General features: G+C 42.2%; 1 protein-coding gene across 2 annotated transcripts in view; it reads left to right on the top strand.

Annotated features, from left to right (window-relative positions):
- The window catches only part of SH2D4B (SH2 domain containing 4B), a 126,104-nt gene that overhangs the window by 47,027 nt on the left and 59,153 nt on the right, over positions 1-19,924 (top strand). The window contains exons 5-7 of one of the 2 annotated variants that reach the window (XM_050959104.1): positions 7,223-7,433; positions 7,955-7,956; positions 12,015-12,137. In XM_050959104.1, coding sequence (XP_050815061.1) covers positions 7,223-7,433; positions 7,955-7,956; positions 12,015-12,137 — 336 coding nt within the window. Of the gene's footprint in view, positions 1-7,222; positions 7,434-7,954; positions 7,957-12,009; positions 12,138-19,924 lie in introns of both variants that reach the window. The other variant, XM_050959103.1, reaches the window with a different exon arrangement.

Genomic DNA, 19,924 nt, shown 5'->3' on the forward strand with positions numbered 1-19,924 from the left:
CACCCGCTTTGGGGGGCCTCGCAGGTGAAGTGGGATGCAGACGGGTGAGTGGGGTGAGGAGCCGGATGGGGAGACAAGCGGCAGATGGACGGGGGCAAGGAGGAGCTCCCCTACCAGAACCTCCCCCTCCCACTAGCACCTCCCGCCCTGTGGCGGGTCGTACCGATCAGTGCCCTCCTCCTACACGCAGTACCTGTCACAGATCAGATGTTTTGTGGTGTCAGGAGATGCTGATGGGAAGGGGAGAGGAGAGAGGGCGAAACGTGCTTGGAGGGAGTTGCGGAACTGGGCGGGGAAGAAGTGGGGCAGGGGTGGGAAGAGGCAGGGTGGTGGTGGGGCCTTGGAGGAAAGGGAGGAGTGGGGGCAGGTCCTGGGTGAAGCTGGGGGGGAGCCCTCCCAGCAGAATAGAAACTTGGAGCCTATATCCTGCCACCCCAGGGATGCCCCTGACTGCCAGATCCCATCCACCCTGGCTTGGCCTGCCAGGTAAGCACCTCTTGGCCAGGCAGCCTGTCCCGCCACAGGGCCTCAAAGCCCGGCTAGGAGGGGTGACAGGGCCAAGTCTCAACTCCTCACCCTGTGGTGGTGGAGAGGCCTGCAGGAAGGACAGACTGATGGGCTGGCACTGTGTCCCTGGACTGTGCCAGCTTCCCTGCCACTGTGATAGGGAGCACGATACTGCTCCCCACCTTGAGTGTGAGGTAACCCCTCTAGCCCCCCCAAATCTGCACCCAATAGATACCCACAGCACCTTCCAAATATCCCCTCCAGTATCTCCCAACTGTATCCCCTCCAAATACCCCTTCCCAGGACACACGCTCTCCTCCAACTCCCCAACTCCTTCCCCACCATTCCCCGGCAGTGTCCTCTATTTGGTAACTTGAAATATGGTAACCCTAGAGCAGATTCTTCTCTTTTGTCCATCACACCTGGGTTGAAGGATAATGTGCCCTCCCTTGCTTCTGGCAATACTGTAAGCTAAAAGGAAGGACAAGGATAGGATGGTGAACTTGGACTCAGACTCTAGAGACCAGGGTTCAATTCTTGGCTCAGCCACAGGTTCGTGTATGACCGTAGGAAATCTACCCTGTTGCCTCAGTTCCCAGTTTGTAAAATAGGGATAATATTTCCCTGCTTCACAGGGAAGATATGAGGATACCATCCATTTAATTATGGAGAGGGACTAGGTACTATGGTGATGAGGGTCTGTCACAGGCTGACTAGCCCTTTAAAGCAAGCCATGCTCAGCCTTGCCTGTAGCCAGACAGCTATCCTCCAGCTGTGTGTGATGGAGATATAATTATAATGTCTAACCCCAGCTGCAGGAGATCAGACAGAGGATTATTTAAACAGAGCTCAGGCTAGGAGGAGACCCAGGAGAGACAAGCAAGAGGAGTTCTCCCTCTGGGAAGGGTCTATGGAAAGTAGGCTGGAAGAGATGCAGATGGAGCCAGCTGGCTATGGCAGGGGAGCTGAGAGAGGGCCTGGAAGTAGCAGGAAGATCCCTAAAGGAAGCCGCCAGAGTCCCTAAGGAAGGGAGACAGTTGGGAAAACCTGCTGGGAGAAAGCTGCATCAGAGAAGCTCTGTAGGGCTCAGGAGTAGGTGCTAAGAAGCAGAAGGCTTCATGCAGTCCAAGAAGGGTAGAAGAATTTTTGGTTTAGATATTTATTTGGATGTACAGTTGAGCATTTTGTTACCCAGGAAGGGATTTGCGCTACCTCCTTCTCAGCTGGAAGGCTGAGTGATGTACGAAGACAGATCGCCTGCAGGGGTACTGGAGGAGAAAAGCCCTGCACAATTGCACCATAACACAAGGGGGTGCACTGATGATGTGTGCGCATCTTCACAGGGCTAGGGGTGTACTTAGAGAGAGGCCAACCTTTTCTGATGATGATTCAGAGACTTTAAGGCCAGAAGAGACTATTAGACTCTTTAGTCTGACCTTGGATGATTTTATGCTCAGTGGCAGAGTGGTGTTAAAAATACACAACCTGTAGCACAGAGTATCTTCGGGCAGTCAAACAGGAAAAATAATTCATTCATACAATGAATAATACTAGATGTCCAAGCTCCTTTTGCCTTCCTATTGACAGGGTGGGAGATGGAAGGCTACAATGTGTTCTGAAAGATAACAAGTGGTGCAGAGATTGTAGCTGCTGCATGTATAGACATTCAGCATGACAATATCTGCACTGGTCTTGACCCCAGCATAAAGAGCTGGAGAAGAGACAGAATCAGGTAGGGCACTGAGAATAAGGATGTAGTTACCCAGCGGTATGCAAAGGACGAGGAAACAAGAAGTATTAGAGATACAGGGCTAAATGCACCCTTATGCTTCCACGAGTGGCATTCTGAGTGCACAGAAAGGCACAGCAAGGTGAGGACCAACCCCATGATTTGCATGACTGCCTTGAGTCAGCTAGCTATGGGGATGGTGGGACCACAGATGGCCTCTTCCCCACCCTTTCATTTCCCCTTACTGGCCCTGGGTATTCCAGGAATAAATTTAATGCCACTGACCTTGGATCATTAGCTCCTGTGAGTTCCCTCTCCCACTCGGTGGATTCCCTAGAAGAAGGTCAGTGGAAGCTGGGCACAACATGACAGCACAGCTCCTGGAACAATTATAAAGACATAGAGCCTCTGTCAGCTTTTTCAGGGATCTGTGGGTGTTGGGAGGCTTAAATCCTGTCTTGCTCTGAGAAGTGAGACAGAGAAAACTGTGCCTTTTTCTTACTGACAGAATGTTCAGTAGTAGGAGGCCCTGCAAATCCGTAAGTATTGTTATATAGTTTTTCTGTTACTTCTGTTAAGAAATCTGTAGTGAGGACAATTGTAAAACACAAAAAGACAGAATTCAGCCCAGGTGTCACTATGAATATATGTGATAAAATATAAGAGGGAGGAAGGGCTGTCAGTAGGAGACCAAAGTTTCTCTGGAAAAGATGTGTGAACATTAGTGTTAAACCATTCCAAACAATGCCACTCTTCATAGAAAGGGCAACTCCCTAGATGGTAAAAGTGTCACAATATCTTTATATGAACAGGAAAATGTAGTATAGGTTACTGGCCCCTACCGATATACAAGCATTAGCCAAAGTAAGGATTGTAGACACCTGGCCATGTCTCTGTTGAAGTACTTGTCTATGGCTGAGTGAAATGGAGCATGTAGATGCTTTTGCTTTTTTTCTTGCCATTCTCCCTCCTTCTTAGATATAGGCAGGCTATCCAGGGAAGTCCAATATATCTATACCAGTGGACCCTAGAGAACTCAAGATTCTTTATACTGTATTCAGAACTCTGGTTCTAGCTGTGATACAGCTGTGACAAATGATGACTGCTCTCTTCCATTATTTACTTACCATGCTGCATTGCACTTAAGACTTATCTTCATTGCTATTGGTGGCATTATTACAAAGACAATGACGATATTTAAAACAACCAGTGTTTTGTGCCTCATATTCTTAAAGATGAAACAGAAAAGCTTTCCAAGTAATACTGTTGCCCCACTCAAATTACATATAGGAATCACTTCACCTGTAGGGTGAACAGTGAAAACTGTTTCTCTGTTTTCCATATTATGCAGTAGTTCAGTACTCCACCCAGCTGAAAATTCAGGGTGAATTTTTAGATAGACCCAAAGTATTTACCCAAATTGTAACTCTACCAAGTGTACAGATGAAAGCATCAGACTGAAACTGGATAACTTTTCTTGGATCACTTATTAAATCCAATCTCTTTATTTGCTTCCACTCCAGATCACCCCTTAGCTTTTGATGTTACTAAACCTCCAAAGTTTGTGGACATTCGTTGGTCCCTTGTTTGTTTATAGATTTTCTTGTAAGGTCTGCTCTTTCTTTTATTATTTCCTGGCTCCATTGAGTGTTTCCATAATTCACATAAATCAATATATACTTATGCTTATTTCACCTCAAGAGTGAAAACCAGAAGCAGGCAAGCAGCCTCATGAAATGTGGCTGTCTAGCAGAATACCTGCATGCATGCATTGCCCATCACAGGTATCACTGCGGAGGGAGAGAAGTAGTGTATGTGCTGCATACACAACTATGTACTACACATGCAGAGCCTTCCTTGCTTTTAAAAAATCTTGTATGCATTAAGAACTGCACAGTGAGTGTTCATTTATCAACTCACTTTTTTTTTTAGTGCCTTGAGCCCCATTTTGCTGGTTTTTGAGACATAAATATCTTTAGGCAGACAAATTATTCCAGTACAGAACAAATCCTTAACATCCAGCGAAGCAAATATTAAAGAATCAAGCTATTGCCTCCAGTAGCAATTGTCAAGCCTGCCGTGAGTATCCTGGCTTAGAAGAGGGCTCTTGGAGTTAAAACGAATATGCATATACTGTGCATTGCAGTGGCTGAAAGGGTATTACTCTTAAGAAAAAGTGTTCCCTCACCAACAAATAGAGGAGCAAGTGAACAACGTATTGTGGACAATATGGCTAGCAGCCATTGGAAAGTACTATAGGGAAAGGCGTGATAAGAATAAAAATATTTAGACTTACAGTGGACACAGTTAATATCCTCTATTGTTAAGGTAACAAAACCATTTTCATTATGGCCTTTTGTTTCTAGGCTTTCATAATGTTAGGAAACATTCTCATTTTGGGCAGGTAACTGATTTAACCTCACACTAATGATGGTGGTAATAGCTTCTGCTTTATGGGACTATCCCAGTTGTAAAACGGTGATGAAACAGCTGTGAAATTATTAACTCTGACCTTTTGAACACATAAGTTCAAAATGAAGAGTGCTCAGGAGGCCTCAGTCATGGATGTCTTGCCTCTGGTGGCCTCAGTCAAGGATAGCAGCCCTGTCATTTTGCAGTGTGGGTGAAGATCAAGCTACTAGACCCAGGTCAGAAGGTCTGCATAGTGTAATATGGATGCAATAGCATGGCTGAGACCTGGGTCCAGCAATTGTAAATCAAGTTTTACTATGCTGAGTGGATGCTCAGGCGTGGGCTTGGAAATACCAAGTCTGCAAGCCCAGGTGCCACAAATCCGGTTGTACAATGCAGTGTAGACATACCCTTACAACCCCTACTACAGAGCTTGGTTCTTGAGTTGATGAGACTCAAATTTTACACTGGCTTACCAAAGCATTAAGTGTCCTTTGTCCCTTCTGTCGCTTTTAACCCATTTTCTACTTTTAAAAAGTGGTGGTGGTGGCGGGAGGAGTGAGAAAGAGGAAAAACAGCCAAACAAAACCCCACAATTGGAAGAGTTCTTTATTCCAAATTTAGTTATCCCCAAGTGTGTTGAAAGTGACTGGCAGCTGGGACTCACACAGATGTGAAAGGGCTGCATAGCACTTGGGACTGGAGAAGGGATCAAAGTAGCCAGGGAACTTATTTTTTAAAAAGAAAAACATTAATATACTCAAAACAGTAGGGAAAGAGTGTTCGTAAACTTTAGCCTAGTATTCTGTGATCCTTCTCCTAGGAACTGCTTTCAATAGTGGAAAGATACCCTGCATGTATTCCACAAATTATTTTTATATTATTCTAAAGAATATTTCAATTTAAGGAGCTGTAATCTAAGAGCATTAAGTTTCACCGTGGTATCCTGCTGTGCTCTGATCCAACGAAACACTTAATCATGTGTTTAATCAGGTGAATAATCCCATTGAATTCAGCTACTCATGTGCTGAAATTAAGCATGTGCTTCAGTGTTTTGCTTGAATAGGGCACTGGTGGCTGAAGTAACGAAGCCAAAGACTGAGTTTCTCATAATGCCGCCCAAGCAGGCATCGAATGCACACCTCGTAATGGTTTATTGCTATTAACCTTTACTCGACCCATTCTCAAAAGATTGACCATTGAGATTGGACCACTTGTGTCTTTGTGTCCAAGCCTGGTATGCTTTCCCCAAATGTGGGTCCACACCTGATGCCTCAGAGGCATGCATCCCTATGACATGCTGTGACAAAGTGGGGTTTTATTCATCTTGTTATGTTGCATGTGAGTCTTACTGTCCTATATTGATACTGTGTGTACCTCCATTTCCCTGTGTACGGCACCAATATTTTTGTGGTGGGAATTGGGTGTCTGATTTTTGCTGAGGCTTTCAGGGCAGGTGAGGCTGCCCAGCTGTCTGAACATATGTAACCTGAGATCCAGGATGGAGGTGCGACCAGGTGATACCTTTTGCCTGGGAAGCAGTACAAAGAGAAGGAGGAGGAGCAGGGCTGGCTCCAGGGTTTTTGCTGTCCCAAGTGGTGGGGGAAAAAAAGCCAAAAAAAAAAAAAAAAGCGATCAGCAGCAGCTCCACCACGCCACTTTCTTCTTCCGTGGCAATTTGGCGGCAGGTCCTTCCCTCCGAGAGGGACTGAGGGACCACCCGCCAAATTGCCACTGAAGAGCCCAACATGCCGCCTCTTCCCCTTGGCCGCCCCAAGCACCTGCTGGCTGGGCTGGTACCTGAAGCCATCCCTGAAGAGGTGCCACTGGTGGGGTGTCGGAGGTCGGATCACTGGTAGTAGTCTGCTTGGCGGGACTGGAAGAGGGGGAGTCCAGGTTGTCTGGCCCAGGAGTCCCCAAGATGGACTTGGATGAAAGTACTGATTTCTGTGATAGCAAGCTCTGTTCTACGCTATGTTCCTGTCAACTAATAAACCCTTCTCTTCTACACACTGGCTGGGAGTGACTGCTGACTGAGGAGTTGGGGTGCAGGGTCCTCTGGCTTCTCCAGGAGCTCCACCTGGGCAGACTCGCTGCGGGAAGTGCACGGTGTGGAAGGGAATGCTGAATGCTCTGAGGTCAGACCCAGGGAGGTCAAAGCTGTGTAAGGTTATTGCTTTGGAGTCAGTATGCTCAGAGAGAGGAGGCATGCTACACCAGAGTCCTGACTGGCTTTGTATGGAGTAGTTCCAGAGCATTGGCCCAGTGACTCCATGATACCTGCCTAATATACTATGTAGTGTTGGAATTTAGAGCATTAATTCCTACTCAGCCCCGGCCATGGTGAATTTATGACCTGAAATAAGAGTTTAGATTTCCTTTATTTTACACAAATGCAAAGGACATTAGCCAAACCATTATTCAATCCTTTGGTGGTATTTTGTGTGTTGGAATCTGAATATTTTTAAAATCAGGTAACAGAGAGGAATGAATGTAGATCATTGTTCTATAAAGAAAAGGGTAAAGAGTCATGTCTATATTTCTAAAACACAAATGACTTTCTTCCCCACCCAGTGCGCCGCTCAAAGGCTGCAGATGAGGAAAGGAGCCACAAAGCACGCAAGGCCCGGGATGAATATCGACGGCAATCCTTACGAGCCATCCAGAAAGGAAAAGTGGCTGGCTTGAGTAACCTGTTCAAGGGGACCAGCCTGAGTAATGAACCAGAGATAAAGCTGAACAGCAACAATCCTAGCCCACTAATGACGCTCACTACACCAGTCAGGTTTGTTCGTATTATAGGTGATTCAAAAAATTGATCCTCCATTCATGGGCTTTTACCCCCATTTTAACAAGTGCTTCTTTTATTTTATTTTTTATTTTTAAATTAATTTTGTTTTATTTGAGATTCTCCACAATGTTGCTCTTCACCCTGAATAGAAAGGGAATGTTTTAAAAAGATCAAAATGCACTGAGTGCATAATGTCAATTAAATGATGTTTGTTTTTAAAAAGCACCTTTTAACATCTACAAAAAGATGGGTCTTTAAAAAAATCAATGATTTGATAAGAATGCAAGGCTGGGATAGAGAGAGAATCAAACAAATTCTCAAGCAAACCTTAGCCTCGCAGCCTAGAAATAACTGCTGCTCAAGTGTTCTTTGACATATTTTACAGAGAGGGCCACCTCCTAACTTTTAGTTGAGTTTTCTGCTGGCAAAATCAAGGGTCTTCTGAGTTTTGTTTTGTTTTTTTTTAAACCTATTGATCCATCGTCTGTCTCTTTCATAAACCACATGGATTCCAGAAGTGAAAAACAGTCCAACACAGCACCCCATCTGCTGTGAAATTTATCAGTCACTCCTTACGGGTTTATATGTTGCCATCTGACATTATTAATTAGGCTTGATAAGATGAAAAAGATAACGTGAACTGGGCAAGGTGGCAAAGTAAAAAAAATGCATATTCAGGGGAAAAAAGAGAAATTCAACTTTTATTTTCCCTTTTATTGCCAAGTCTTGCGATTACCAGTCAATGTGCTTGTGATATCTGACAGCCTGGCAGCACCAAAAGGACTTCAGTCCCTTCCTGTTTGGGATTTGTGTTCTGTTTTAACAAGCAATCTCTTTATCTTATATGAGATACGGAAACTCACTGCAGATGAGTTGTTTAAATTCCCAGTCTGAGGAATCAAAATTGCTCTGTCTGAAATGCAGTGGGATCTCTACACTCGCCATCAAGTCACTTGTCAAAACAATCTTCTCATTATTTTTATTTTCCCAAACCACTTACATCAAAGAGTCTTCTCTGAAATAAAGTAATAAACACACTAATAAAGATAGTAAATTTAGAAAACTAGTGGTTATAATTCAGCCTGTAGTTCTCCTCTTTCTAAATGGAGTTATTTATTACAGAATTGGGCATTGTTTGGTGTGAATTACTTACAAGTAGGGCTGAGAAAAAGTTTGGATCCTTATCCAGTCCTTGTCCAAAGCTGTTTATTCATTTCCAAGTCACATCCGTGTTTAAAATTTGATATTGTTTGTTTTTCTTATCTCTTAAGGCATCTTTTTGTCATTGTGTATGACTAGATTGTGACTCAGACTACGTACCTGCTGAAGGGAATCAGAGGAGTAAGAACTCTCTTTAAACCCATGTACAGGCTACCCGGATCTTGGATCTGCATGCATAGGAATAACAACTACTTTGTATGTGTGTACTTCCATATGGGGGCGGGGCAGGTGGGTGAACAGAGAGAGAGAACGGGCAAAGTCAAAGTATTGTTCCTCCAGTGAGGTGGCCAGGGCAACTAAGCAGGTATGGGGTGTGTTGTAATCTGCTACTGGTGTGGACATCACCAGATTACTGCTCCCTGGAGCAAGGGAAAGGGAGTTAGCACAGTTTCTCTAGAGGGGTGAGTGTGGGTCACAGGGCTTCCTGAGGGTAATCCTGGATGGGTGCAAATTTGTGCACTGCTCTTTCAGTTCAGGGCTGTCTAAAGTCACAGTAAAATGATGTTATTTCTGTGTGAGATTCCTATTTCTTTCACCTTCTATGTTCTTTGGAAAGCTTGTCTGGATTTTCATTTCCTCCCTTCATCCGTCTTTCCTGTCTATTTTTCCCTGCTGATTTTCTCTGTATGTTGAAGCATTTTGTTTCTTTTACTCATCATAGTTTGTCTCTATCTGTGTGGTTGTGTTTAATTTTTTTCTTCCTGCCCTTACCATGCTCACTTTGTCTACTGTAGTTGTGTAGAAATCAACTGGGAGCAATTTCATGATTTGGCCCTAGGCAGAAAATTGCTATAAAACCAGCCCTCTTAATTCATGCTCAAACAGTTCCCACAAGGCTGTTTGGAGTCCTGTTTATCTTCCACTCTTAAACAGAATCAGAGAGAAGTGAGCTCTGGACTTTAGAATCCAGGAGTGAGTAAGCTGTCTAGGACACCCATATAAAATCTTTAAAAGCAGAAATATCTGGGGGAATTAACTGTGCCTCCATGTGTAGTTTGCTTTCTTCTCTGTGTGGATAGCATGCATTCTCTCTGTTATCATAATATCAGAGCAGCTTTTCCGTGTACTTAATTTGAACACTCTGGTATTGGTTTGCATATATTTCTGTGTTTGCACTGTTTTTATTTTACTTTTTTTCTGCCTACAAAAATAGGTATTTGGAAATAATTTTGGTTGCTTATTGTGTTCTTTTAGCAAAGATTTATCTAGTTGTGCAAGTTGCATGCTCTTAAAACAAACCAGATGTTACAAAAGATGTTTAGAGGCCACTCTAAAAGCGGGGAAGAGGGATCCAGAAGGAGGAAGTTCTGGGACCCTGAGAAGAAAGCATGCATAAATGGGCATCAGTATATTTCATCTACCGGAGTTCTCTTTCATAGAATCATAGACTTTAAGGTCAGAAGGTATCCTTCATCTTCCTCACTGTGTTCCATCTTTTGGTTCAGGTGGGTCAGGCTCAGTTGGGTGTGGAAGAGCTCTTAACCCTCTGTGGGCTCTGCAACATCCACATCCCCCTCCTAAACAAGCTGACTGTCATGTTGCAGTTCTGTGGTGCCTTTCTCCAGATGTTGTGAGGTGTCCACTGTCATTTGTGGGGTGGTGATGGGGTCACCACTCAGTACGGTGTCTAGCTCTACATATTAGTTGCAGTTCTTGAGGACAGCACCAGATATTTTGTCCCCTCCTGTCTTTTGGTAGGACTGATGCAGTTCCTCTCTCTTTGCTAGACAGTGTTAATTGTTCCTGTTGTACCTCTGGCCTTTGCAATATCCAGATAAACATCTTTATTTCTGCAGCAGTTCCACATCTGGGCTTGCACTACCCCTCTACTCTCACAGATTGATGAAATCCAGGAATTCTTTCCTGGACCAGGCAGCATCATGAGGTTTACCTGAGCTTTTTTTAGCTACAGCTTTACCTGGAAGAATACCTATATTCTAGTATACCAAAAGCGGGCTAGCAGGATGAGAGGGATTTCCAAACATATTGGGTATTTTAAGGGGTGGGGAAGCTTCCCCTAAGCAGCAGAGTTCAAAAATATGACAAAAGCAGTCACTGCTGTGGGGCCAAGGGCCTTGTGGTTCTTTTGTTGGAGGACAGTTTGTACCGGTACAAGTTATGCAACATCCTCATGGGTATTGTAGTGGTGGAACGGCACTGATACAGGATTTTTGCCATTTCGGGAGGTGGTTTAGCTTGAATGCGTTTTGTTGGCAGGACTCAAAACTGAGAATGGATGCGTGCAAGGATGTGCCAACAGAAGGCAAGTTTTACTGGTAAAACCTTGTGGCGTAGACCAAGCCTTAGGGCATATCCAACTGATATTCTGACTTAGGTCTCTGTCTTGCCACTTGAACTGAGACTCCTTGAGGTCAATCCTAGGTGTTCTGCCATTTACTCTAAAGGCCTAATTCTGCTTCTGTTGAAAGCAGCAGCCAAACAGCCATTGACTTCAGTGGAAGCAGGACCCAGACCCCGAGGAGGATATCCATCAGATCTCAAGAGCACCCAGTACTCTCTTGCACAGTCTCCAATCACTAGAGGGCAAGCTCATCATTATTGAGTATTATAGGATCTAGTTTGCTTTGTTGGTTCTTGGTTGTCTGGTAGGTTATAGTAGTGCTTCTCTGTGACTGCCCGGTTGCTATCCTGATTTTGAAAGAGTTGTAATTCCAAACAATACTAGTTTCAGCATTTACTCAGGATGCCTGCAAATATGGATCATTAAATGATAGCTCCATTGTAGGCAGAGCAGAAGATGCGAGAGCTAGAAAAATGCAGTGAGCCAAACAGAAACTGAGGACTTACAAGATGTATAAGTAGGGACATAGGACCTGTGGAGCAATAGTAGAAGTAGGGGGAAGGCAAGGCACCTCAGAGAGACACTCCAGAGAAATGTTTTCTCTCCATGTTTTCCTGTGGTCAAGGCATGCTAGCCACAGTGGCTGAATCTTGCTTAACATGCAGGGGATTCACACAAAAGGTAAAAAGTAGCTTTTTGCCTGCAAATAATAATCTTTTGTTTATGAAAAATTAAAAGAAATCAGAGTGAATAATAGAGCAGGTTGAATATTTTCCATTAAATCTTATTGTCAGAAAATGGCTTTTGGACAAAACTGACGTTTTAATGATGGAATTTCTTTTGTCAAAAATGTTTGGATTTTTATGGGAAAACAAATCCCCACCTCCCCTACCCACAAGATATCTGGTTATTCAATGAAATAAAAAAATTCCCAGTGGACTGTAGTGATTATCCCCTGTTCCCCCTACTCTATGAACATGGTGCAAGTTATTTTTTGTCCTACAGCTGCATGACATCTATCTCCCATTGTTTGTATTTTAAATGTAGGAAAGCTTGGGAGCGTCCTTCTAGACCCATTTCCAGAGAAATCCTCATTCGCTGGTTCAAGGAGGAGCAGCTTCCACGACATGCTGGGTTTGAGAGAAACACCTGTGCTGTAGCGCCCTGGTTTCATGGTAATTCAGTTATCTTTATTTTTTCATATAATTGAGCCTAAAGGATGTTCTGGGTTGAAGCAGTGGGTTACAAAATATCTTTGTTTTTTTGCAAGGAACACAATAGGCACTTTCAATTGCGCCTCTAGTTGGGAGTAATCTTGTTCACTTTCCTCACAAAGGTTGGTATAAAATGGGTTGCTGTCTGACCAGTAATGTCTATCCATTATTTTTATCATAGAGAGACTATTCTTCCCATTTTTTTCCCTCTGTTTTGTAGTCCAATTTGTGACACATACCAGATGTCCTCCTATTTCTTAGTATTATCAGAGCCTGAACTGCACAAATGAATGTCTGGAATAACATTTGGGAGAGGCGTGTGTGTGTGAGCGTGTGTGTAATGCCGACAGCCCCCTGTCATTGATGGGCAGGATTGAACCTGGGATTTCTGGAGCTTAGTACATGAGCCTCTACAGCATGAGCTAAAAGCCAACTGGCTGTTAGTGAAGGCTGTAGAGCAAACTTGTTAATCTCTCTCTCTCTGTAAGTGATCTTGGTACTGGTAGCTGGGACAGAACACTACACCCCAAAGGTGTGTGGATTACACGTGTGCACATGCAGATCTCATTTTTATCCTGCATTACAAACATCGTTGATATTGGCTGTAACTATATAGGTAGGAACCAAGCATTCTGGCCATTAGTATAAATCATAGCTGAGACAAAGACTTTTATTTATGAGCCTGAATGTATTTTAGATCCAAGTCACAACACTCTTTTCCTCTGAATGTTAGGAATTAGAGCATTATAGTAGGTGTGGTGGGCCTGATCTTTTTCTGACCCCAACTGTCATTTCTTATTATGGGGTTGTGTTTTTAGAGAATCCCTCGCTTTCCTTGAGAGCTCTTTGACACGTGAGCCTCCCTCACTCCCTGCCTATCAAGGCATAAATAAGTTAAATGTGCATATGGAGAATCATATCTCAACTAATCATCTGTTACAAGCAAGAAATGAAGAAATACAATTATGGACAGCTCTTGTCTCTCTCCAGGTTGTGATTTGAAATCCTTCTCACTATACATAAGTTTTTGCTTAAATATTTTAGAACACATCAGCTAGCTACTGGCTTAGTGCATCAAACAAAAAGAAAGAAGTAGATAGCTTGTAAATATTATACATTTCTATTTTTTATGAGCAGTGATGCAGATGAAAGATAGGCCTGTATATACACATGTTTGACATGGGATCTCTCTAAGAGTTAGTTAACGTAATAGTTGTATTTTTTGTAGCTTACAGTGTATGGAAAAGGAGCAAACATTCAACTCAATGGTTTATTTCCTGATTTGTAGAGCTGGTTGAACTCTGCAAGAAAGCATCTGTGAACATTCATAGGAATAAAGTTATTTGAGGTCAGTTCAACTGAATTCATGACCCCCACTTATTTGCTATTTGCAAATAATCTAATGGGCAAGGTTTTTCCCCCAGTATTTGAGGGAAGCTCATTCACATGAATATGCATGTGCAGATGCAAACATGTATTTGTGCAAGTCATCTAGGTCTTGATGTAAAGCCCAGTGAAGTCAATGGGAGTCAAGTATCAGAGGGGTAGCTGTGTTAGTCTGGATCTGTAAAAAGCAACAAAGAGTCCATTAATGGGAGTGTGACTTTATGCACTGAAAGCTCACAAAACTCATCATGAGAATAAGTTTCTTCTTGCTTCTCCACCCAACAAAGATAATGAAGTTATATTTAGAGCTGTGCAAAGCACAGCAATTTTGTGCTTGTCTTTTTGTTCTGTGTTTCTATAGCACAATAGAGTCCTGATCTATGATTGAGACTCCTAGGTGCTATGATAATATAAACAATAATTTGCTGGGGTTCATGCAGATATTGTTTTGGTACCTTTTCATTTGAATGTGAACAAGCTCATATTGTCCTAAGTGAAACTCAGTCAAAATTCTCAAGTTTCATTTAGTTTCACATGAAAATCCCCACCCTATTTCATGTGATTGTGATGCAAAAGCTAAAATGGGGCCTGGTGTGCTCAGATGTTTTGTGAATCTTTTAGCAAACTTCGTTTGAGTTCCAAATTTTGTAACAAACTTTGGGAACCAAACGAGTACTCTGTTGCTGGGTCACATTGTGAACATTGTGTCCAGGTCCAGCTGGCTCCCACAACACACCTCATCAGAGTGAAGAGTTCAATGGCATTATCTTGGAATGGTGGAAGCTAAACATCAACATGTTATGGTAAAAGGTCTAAAGGAATTTTGAGTGTGACTCTGAAACGAAGCAGAGAGAGAGCGCTACTTTGGCACAGAGCCCACTGTGGAGTCACACTTTGCAATTCTGAAGCAAGGAAATTCTTTGCTGTTTGTTTCCATTGTGTTCTGGGATACAGGACATTGTGCACATTTTTCGTGTGTAAATGAAAGTACACCAAAGCGTGTACCTGAGTCATATTACTGATGTCTCATTTAAATGGAAACAATCATGCAAGGCCCTGAAATTTGTCTAATGGCTCTGGCCATAGAGCAACAACTTGTTCATCATCTGCTTAAATGGATGAGGTCATGGAAAGCATTGTTGTCAAGTATTTAGGCCAGAGGTTAGAAGGCATAACTCTTGCATTGCATTTTGGGTTCTATTACTGAATCAGGGCTGGAACCTGCCAAGTGCTCTTGAGAGTGCTAGCACTGACTACAGTGACAGCGGAGGGTCCCTAGAACTTGTAGGATCAGATCCTTGACAACCTTGAGTGAGTCTCTGAACTTCCCATTCCTCATTTTCCCTATCTGTAAAATGGGACAATATTTTGCAAGGGTAATGTGAAGCTTCAGTAAAAGATCTGAAGTGCTTTGAGATCCTTGGATGAAGTGGGCTAAAGAAGGGTAAAATGTCATGGAGTATGATCATCTGGTAGATCAGTGCTGAAAGTAGATGCTCAGATAGTGTAAAATGATATAATTCCACTCAAGTAAATGGAGCTATCCTGATCTACATCAGCTGAGGAAGTCACCCTTAGTCTCTTAGCCAAGATAAAACTTCAGTCCAGTCAGTATCTTTAAAGTTTAAATTAAAGGTAACATTTTTTTTATTGGTGCTAACTAGAAAATGAAGGAAAGAATCCTGTGGCACCTTATAGACTAACAGACGTTTTGGAGCATGAGCTTTCGTGGGTGAATACTCACTTCGTCAGATGCATGTAGTGGAAATTTCCAGGGGCAGGTATATATATGCAGGCAAGCTAGAGATAATGAGGTAGTTCAATCAGGGAGGATGAGGCCCTGTTCTAGCAGTTGAGGTGTGAAAACCAAGGGAGGAGAAACTGGTTTTGTAATTGGCAAACCATTCACAGTCTTTGTTTAATCCTGAGCTGATGGTGTCAAATTTGCAGATGAACTGAAGCTCAGCAGCTTCTCTTTGAAGTCTGGTCCTGAAGTTTTTTTGCTGCAGGATGGCCACCTTAAGGTCTGCTATAGTGTGGCCAGGGAGGTTGAAGTGTTCTCCTACAGGTTTTTGTATATTGCCATTCCTAATATCTGATTTGTGTCCGTTTATCCTTTTGCGTAGCGACTGTCCAGTTTGGCCGATGTACATGGCAGAGGGGCATTGCTGGCATATGATGGCATATATTACATTGGTGGACGTGCAGGTGAATGAACTGGTGATGGTGTGGCTGATCTGGTTAGGTCCTGTGATGGTGTCGCTGGTGTAGATATGTGGGCAGAGTCTATAAGGTGCCACAGGATTCTTTGCTGCTTTTACAGATCCAGACTAACACGGCTACCTCTCTGATACTAGAAAATGAAGGCTCCTTCAAACTAAAAATAAAATCACAAATCCAAATCTTATAAAGATCAGCGGTCTTCACACTGGAATCCTGCACATATACCACCTTTTGTAATTATGCTGAGCCGAGTGCTCATGCAAATTCTAATTCCTCCAGTGGGTTTTCATGGGGTGTGAAGCGGTGCAGCATAATGAGGCTTTCTGTCTATCTAAAATTCCCCCACCAGTTTCATTTGAAAGTTGGGCCAGATCCTTGGTGCTGGGTAAATCACCTTTTTGCCATTCCAGCACAGAAGGAGGGAGATAAAGGTGATAAAATACTGCGGCAGGGGGAACTATAGTCTACTGGATGGAGCTCAGGGCTAAGCAGTCACATGTTGTATTCCCAGATCAGCCACTAACTAGCTCGCTGACCTTAGGCAAGTCATCCTATGTTTCTCTCCATCTCACTTTTCATCCTCCTCTAAAATAGATACAGTAAACACTTTGCATGTTCTGTACACTCTTCAGATAAAAAAAGCTATAAATATGCAAAGGGTTATTAGTTAGATTTACCATAGGGCAACATCTGGAGTAAATGGGAAAAACCTTTTCTAAGGTCTCTAGCCAGTCTTTCTTTCCTCACTCCCAAAAGTAACTGTGAGCAAACATCAATTTCAGCTCCAAGAGTCTCCTTTTCCATAGAGTAGAAATATCATTAATCTAATCCCCACAACACATGGGAAATTTATTTAAGTAACATTGATCATGGTAACATTAATCTTTCCAGTTTGTGTTCAAGAAGTTGCAGTGAGTTCTTGCAAAATTATTTTTAACATGGAGGTGCCAGGTGTGGATCCATAGTTCAGGTTGTGTTGTGTTTTGTACTGAAAGCAGGGATTCAGCTTTTCTTTGTCTGTAGAATACATTCGGTCCTTTCCCAAAATTACAGCACTTCCTCCTTGGAAACAGAATGAATTTTGTAACATTTTAGAAAGAAATCTGTTATTTAGTGTGAGTTAAAATTAGTGGTAAAAAGTCTCTTTAAAAAACCTCAGCTCAGACATTATCTGACTACAGAAATTGGCAGGGAAATGAATCTTGAGTAGATATGGTGCTGTGCACATTTGTGTTGTAAAGAAATATTTAGGATTCAGGGCCCCTCCACACTATTATTTTCCTTCAGGAGAGGCAGAAAAATATTGATCTCCAGAGAATATCACAAGAACTGCCCTCTTTCAAAATTGCTGCCGCCTCCCATTGTTATCAATAGACTGAAGCCATGGCCTGACTTGAGTAAAGATGGTCATTGCCTCCATTCACTTGCTCCTCCCTGCCTCTTGACAGCATATAAAGCCACTTAACAAGTACTTCCCAATGGAAGTGAAGCTATCAACTGGCATATGATTTCTCAGGGCCCTCAGCTAGCTGGAGCTGCTTTAATATCAAGGAGCCAGAATCAATTTCTTGGCTATCCTGACCATATCTTGGTTCAAGTGATAATCTGGGCTAACTCTCATTTGTACAAAACCATGTACAATAGTCTTAAAGTAGCTGTAAAAATTACTTAAATTATTTGAATACTTAAACCCAGAAAATTAAAGGTTCTGGGTTTCATAATTAGCAACTGATTACATACCAACTAATCAGTGAATGTGGGCTCCGAAGACACAATATAATGATCCCTTCTTGGGTTCAATTCTAGAGATTCAAGAAACTTGTTATGAATTTGCAATTCTGGCTGAACTTTGCCAATATCAGTGAATCTTGGTTTTTAGAGAAGATTTGAATGGGATTTATGATTTCAGATGGAAAGCTCTTTTATATGGCTTACAGCTGGAGACAAGTAAAACTGGGCTGTTTTGTCTGAGTTTTGCTTTGATTTGGGGGTTTTCAAACCTCAGTGCAACCCATGCCAAAGTAAAATGAAAAAGTTTATCAGCCTTTTCCCATCTATTGCTGAGTATTATCAAACTCTCTCTCATATATCTACGTTTGTTGTCAGTTAGCTGCAAATATATGGTATAGGCCAGGAATATAATTCTTTTGGGCAACAAAAACATGGGCCTCTACCTTCCTAACACTTAACTGTCCTGTGCTGTAATGAGGGATTCTGATTGCTGAAAATATACTAATACTTTGCCCTTTGTCTGAAGTATTGTCTTGTTTTTTCCTTCCTTCTGTTTAAACTCCATTTAGGCATTCAGCTTTTCCTATGAAAATTGGCTTTTCACTTGTTATTTCTGGGAAAGTTAAGATGTAGCAAACTCTCAGACGCAACATTTTGGCTCATGCAGAGTTTGACTCCTGAATATAGAAGATTTTCTCAAATCATTCAAGTGTCACTTAGCAAACAAGAACCAGACTCTAAAATGATCCCATCCTTAGTTAAGATTTGGAAGTTCTTGACAGCTTGTTCAGATCTACCTACCTTATGTCAATGGACGCTCTTGCAAGTGTAGAAAGGACATGTCCTAGTCATCACTATTATCAACACATTATCGTCTTATATCTATTACATGCCATTAGTGAAGGAGCTAAGTTGAAGGAGCTGTCCAGTCAATCAGTGTTTGAAAGGGAATCTTCTTTAGGTTGTGAGAGTTGGTGAAGAGACCCAAAAGTATGGTGTTCCCTCTGATTTCAAATCAAGAATTCCTTCTCTAATGGCTTTCATCTCCCATGTTGTTTGTGGGAAGAAACACTGACAGATGTCAGTAGACAGGATGGTTCTGCAGACTGGATTTCTTCAGTATGGGATGTCTAACATTTTTGAGCATTTGTGTTTTCTTTTGAGAATAGCACTGCCACACGGATAGGATGCAACAGCAAGATTTCTTGTAGCTTCTATTGAAATGAGCTTTTTCTGAGACACACAAGTATTATAGCTGTTTGATTTGATCAAGACCTTATGCATCAATAAATACAGTATGCTCATTTGTTCATAAAACACACTTTCTGATTCTCTAAGGGAGGGAAACTTAAGTAATAGAACATGTTAGAATGAGATGAAGTAAACCCCAGTGGAGATATGGCATTTTTTTATGTGAATTATCTATTTTCCTATCTGTTACTTCACCTGCTTTTTGCCTGTTTGATTTACTATTTTGAGAATATGGAGGGATGGTGTGACGTTGCACTCCATATGCTTTATGAAAATATGCTTATGAGTGTGAATATGATGTAACTGGAATATGCTTTATGCAAAAGGTCTCTTGTAAGGTATTATTACAAAACTTGTAATCTACTGAGTGTGTTCATCCTATTTGTTTGCGTGTTTTATGTCTATGTCTGGAGTTAGGAGAATAAGATTGCATTGTATTACTAATGTAAACATATTCAGTGGAAGCCATTAAGGGTGCTTCAGAATCAATGAACTGTAAACGGCTCTCTTTATTTGTAAACCTTCCTGTGTATGTGTGGGCCAGCCCAGGAAGAATGGAGGCTGGGGTCTCACAGGACATGTGACCATGTCACATGATACTGAAATCTATCTTAAATCTGGTACTTTTCCATTTTAGAAGGAGGGATGGGGACCCAGAGAGACAAAAGATTCCTGCCTTGTGCCAAAGTGATAAAAGGGGGTGGAGCAGGACAAGGAAGGCCAGTCATGAGAAAACCCCTAGTTCCACTTGAGATGTCTGCTGGAACTAGCAAGGACTATACCAGGAGAAAGGATTGGACCCAGACTTGGAAGGAGTCTAGTCTGTGAAAGAAACTTATTGGAACATCTCTGAGGGTGAGAGATTACCTGTAATCAGTTTCTTAATGTATTAGACTTGTGTGTTTTTGCTTTATTTTGCTCAGTAACTTACTTTGTTCTATCTGTTATTACTTGGAACCACTTAAATTCTACTTTTTAGACTTAATAAAATCACTTTTGTTTATTAGTAAACCCAGAGTAAGTTATTAATACCTGGGGGAGCAAACAGCTGTGCATATCTCTCTATGAGTGTTATAGAGGGCGAATTATTTATGAATTTACCCTCTATAAGCTTTATACAGAATAAAACGGATTTATTTGGGGTTTAGATCCCATTG

This window comes from Gopherus flavomarginatus, chromosome 6, assembly GCF_025201925.1.
Source record: "Gopherus flavomarginatus isolate rGopFla2 chromosome 6, rGopFla2.mat.asm, whole genome shotgun sequence".
Taxonomy (NCBI): Eukaryota; Metazoa; Chordata; order Testudines; family Testudinidae; genus Gopherus; species Gopherus flavomarginatus.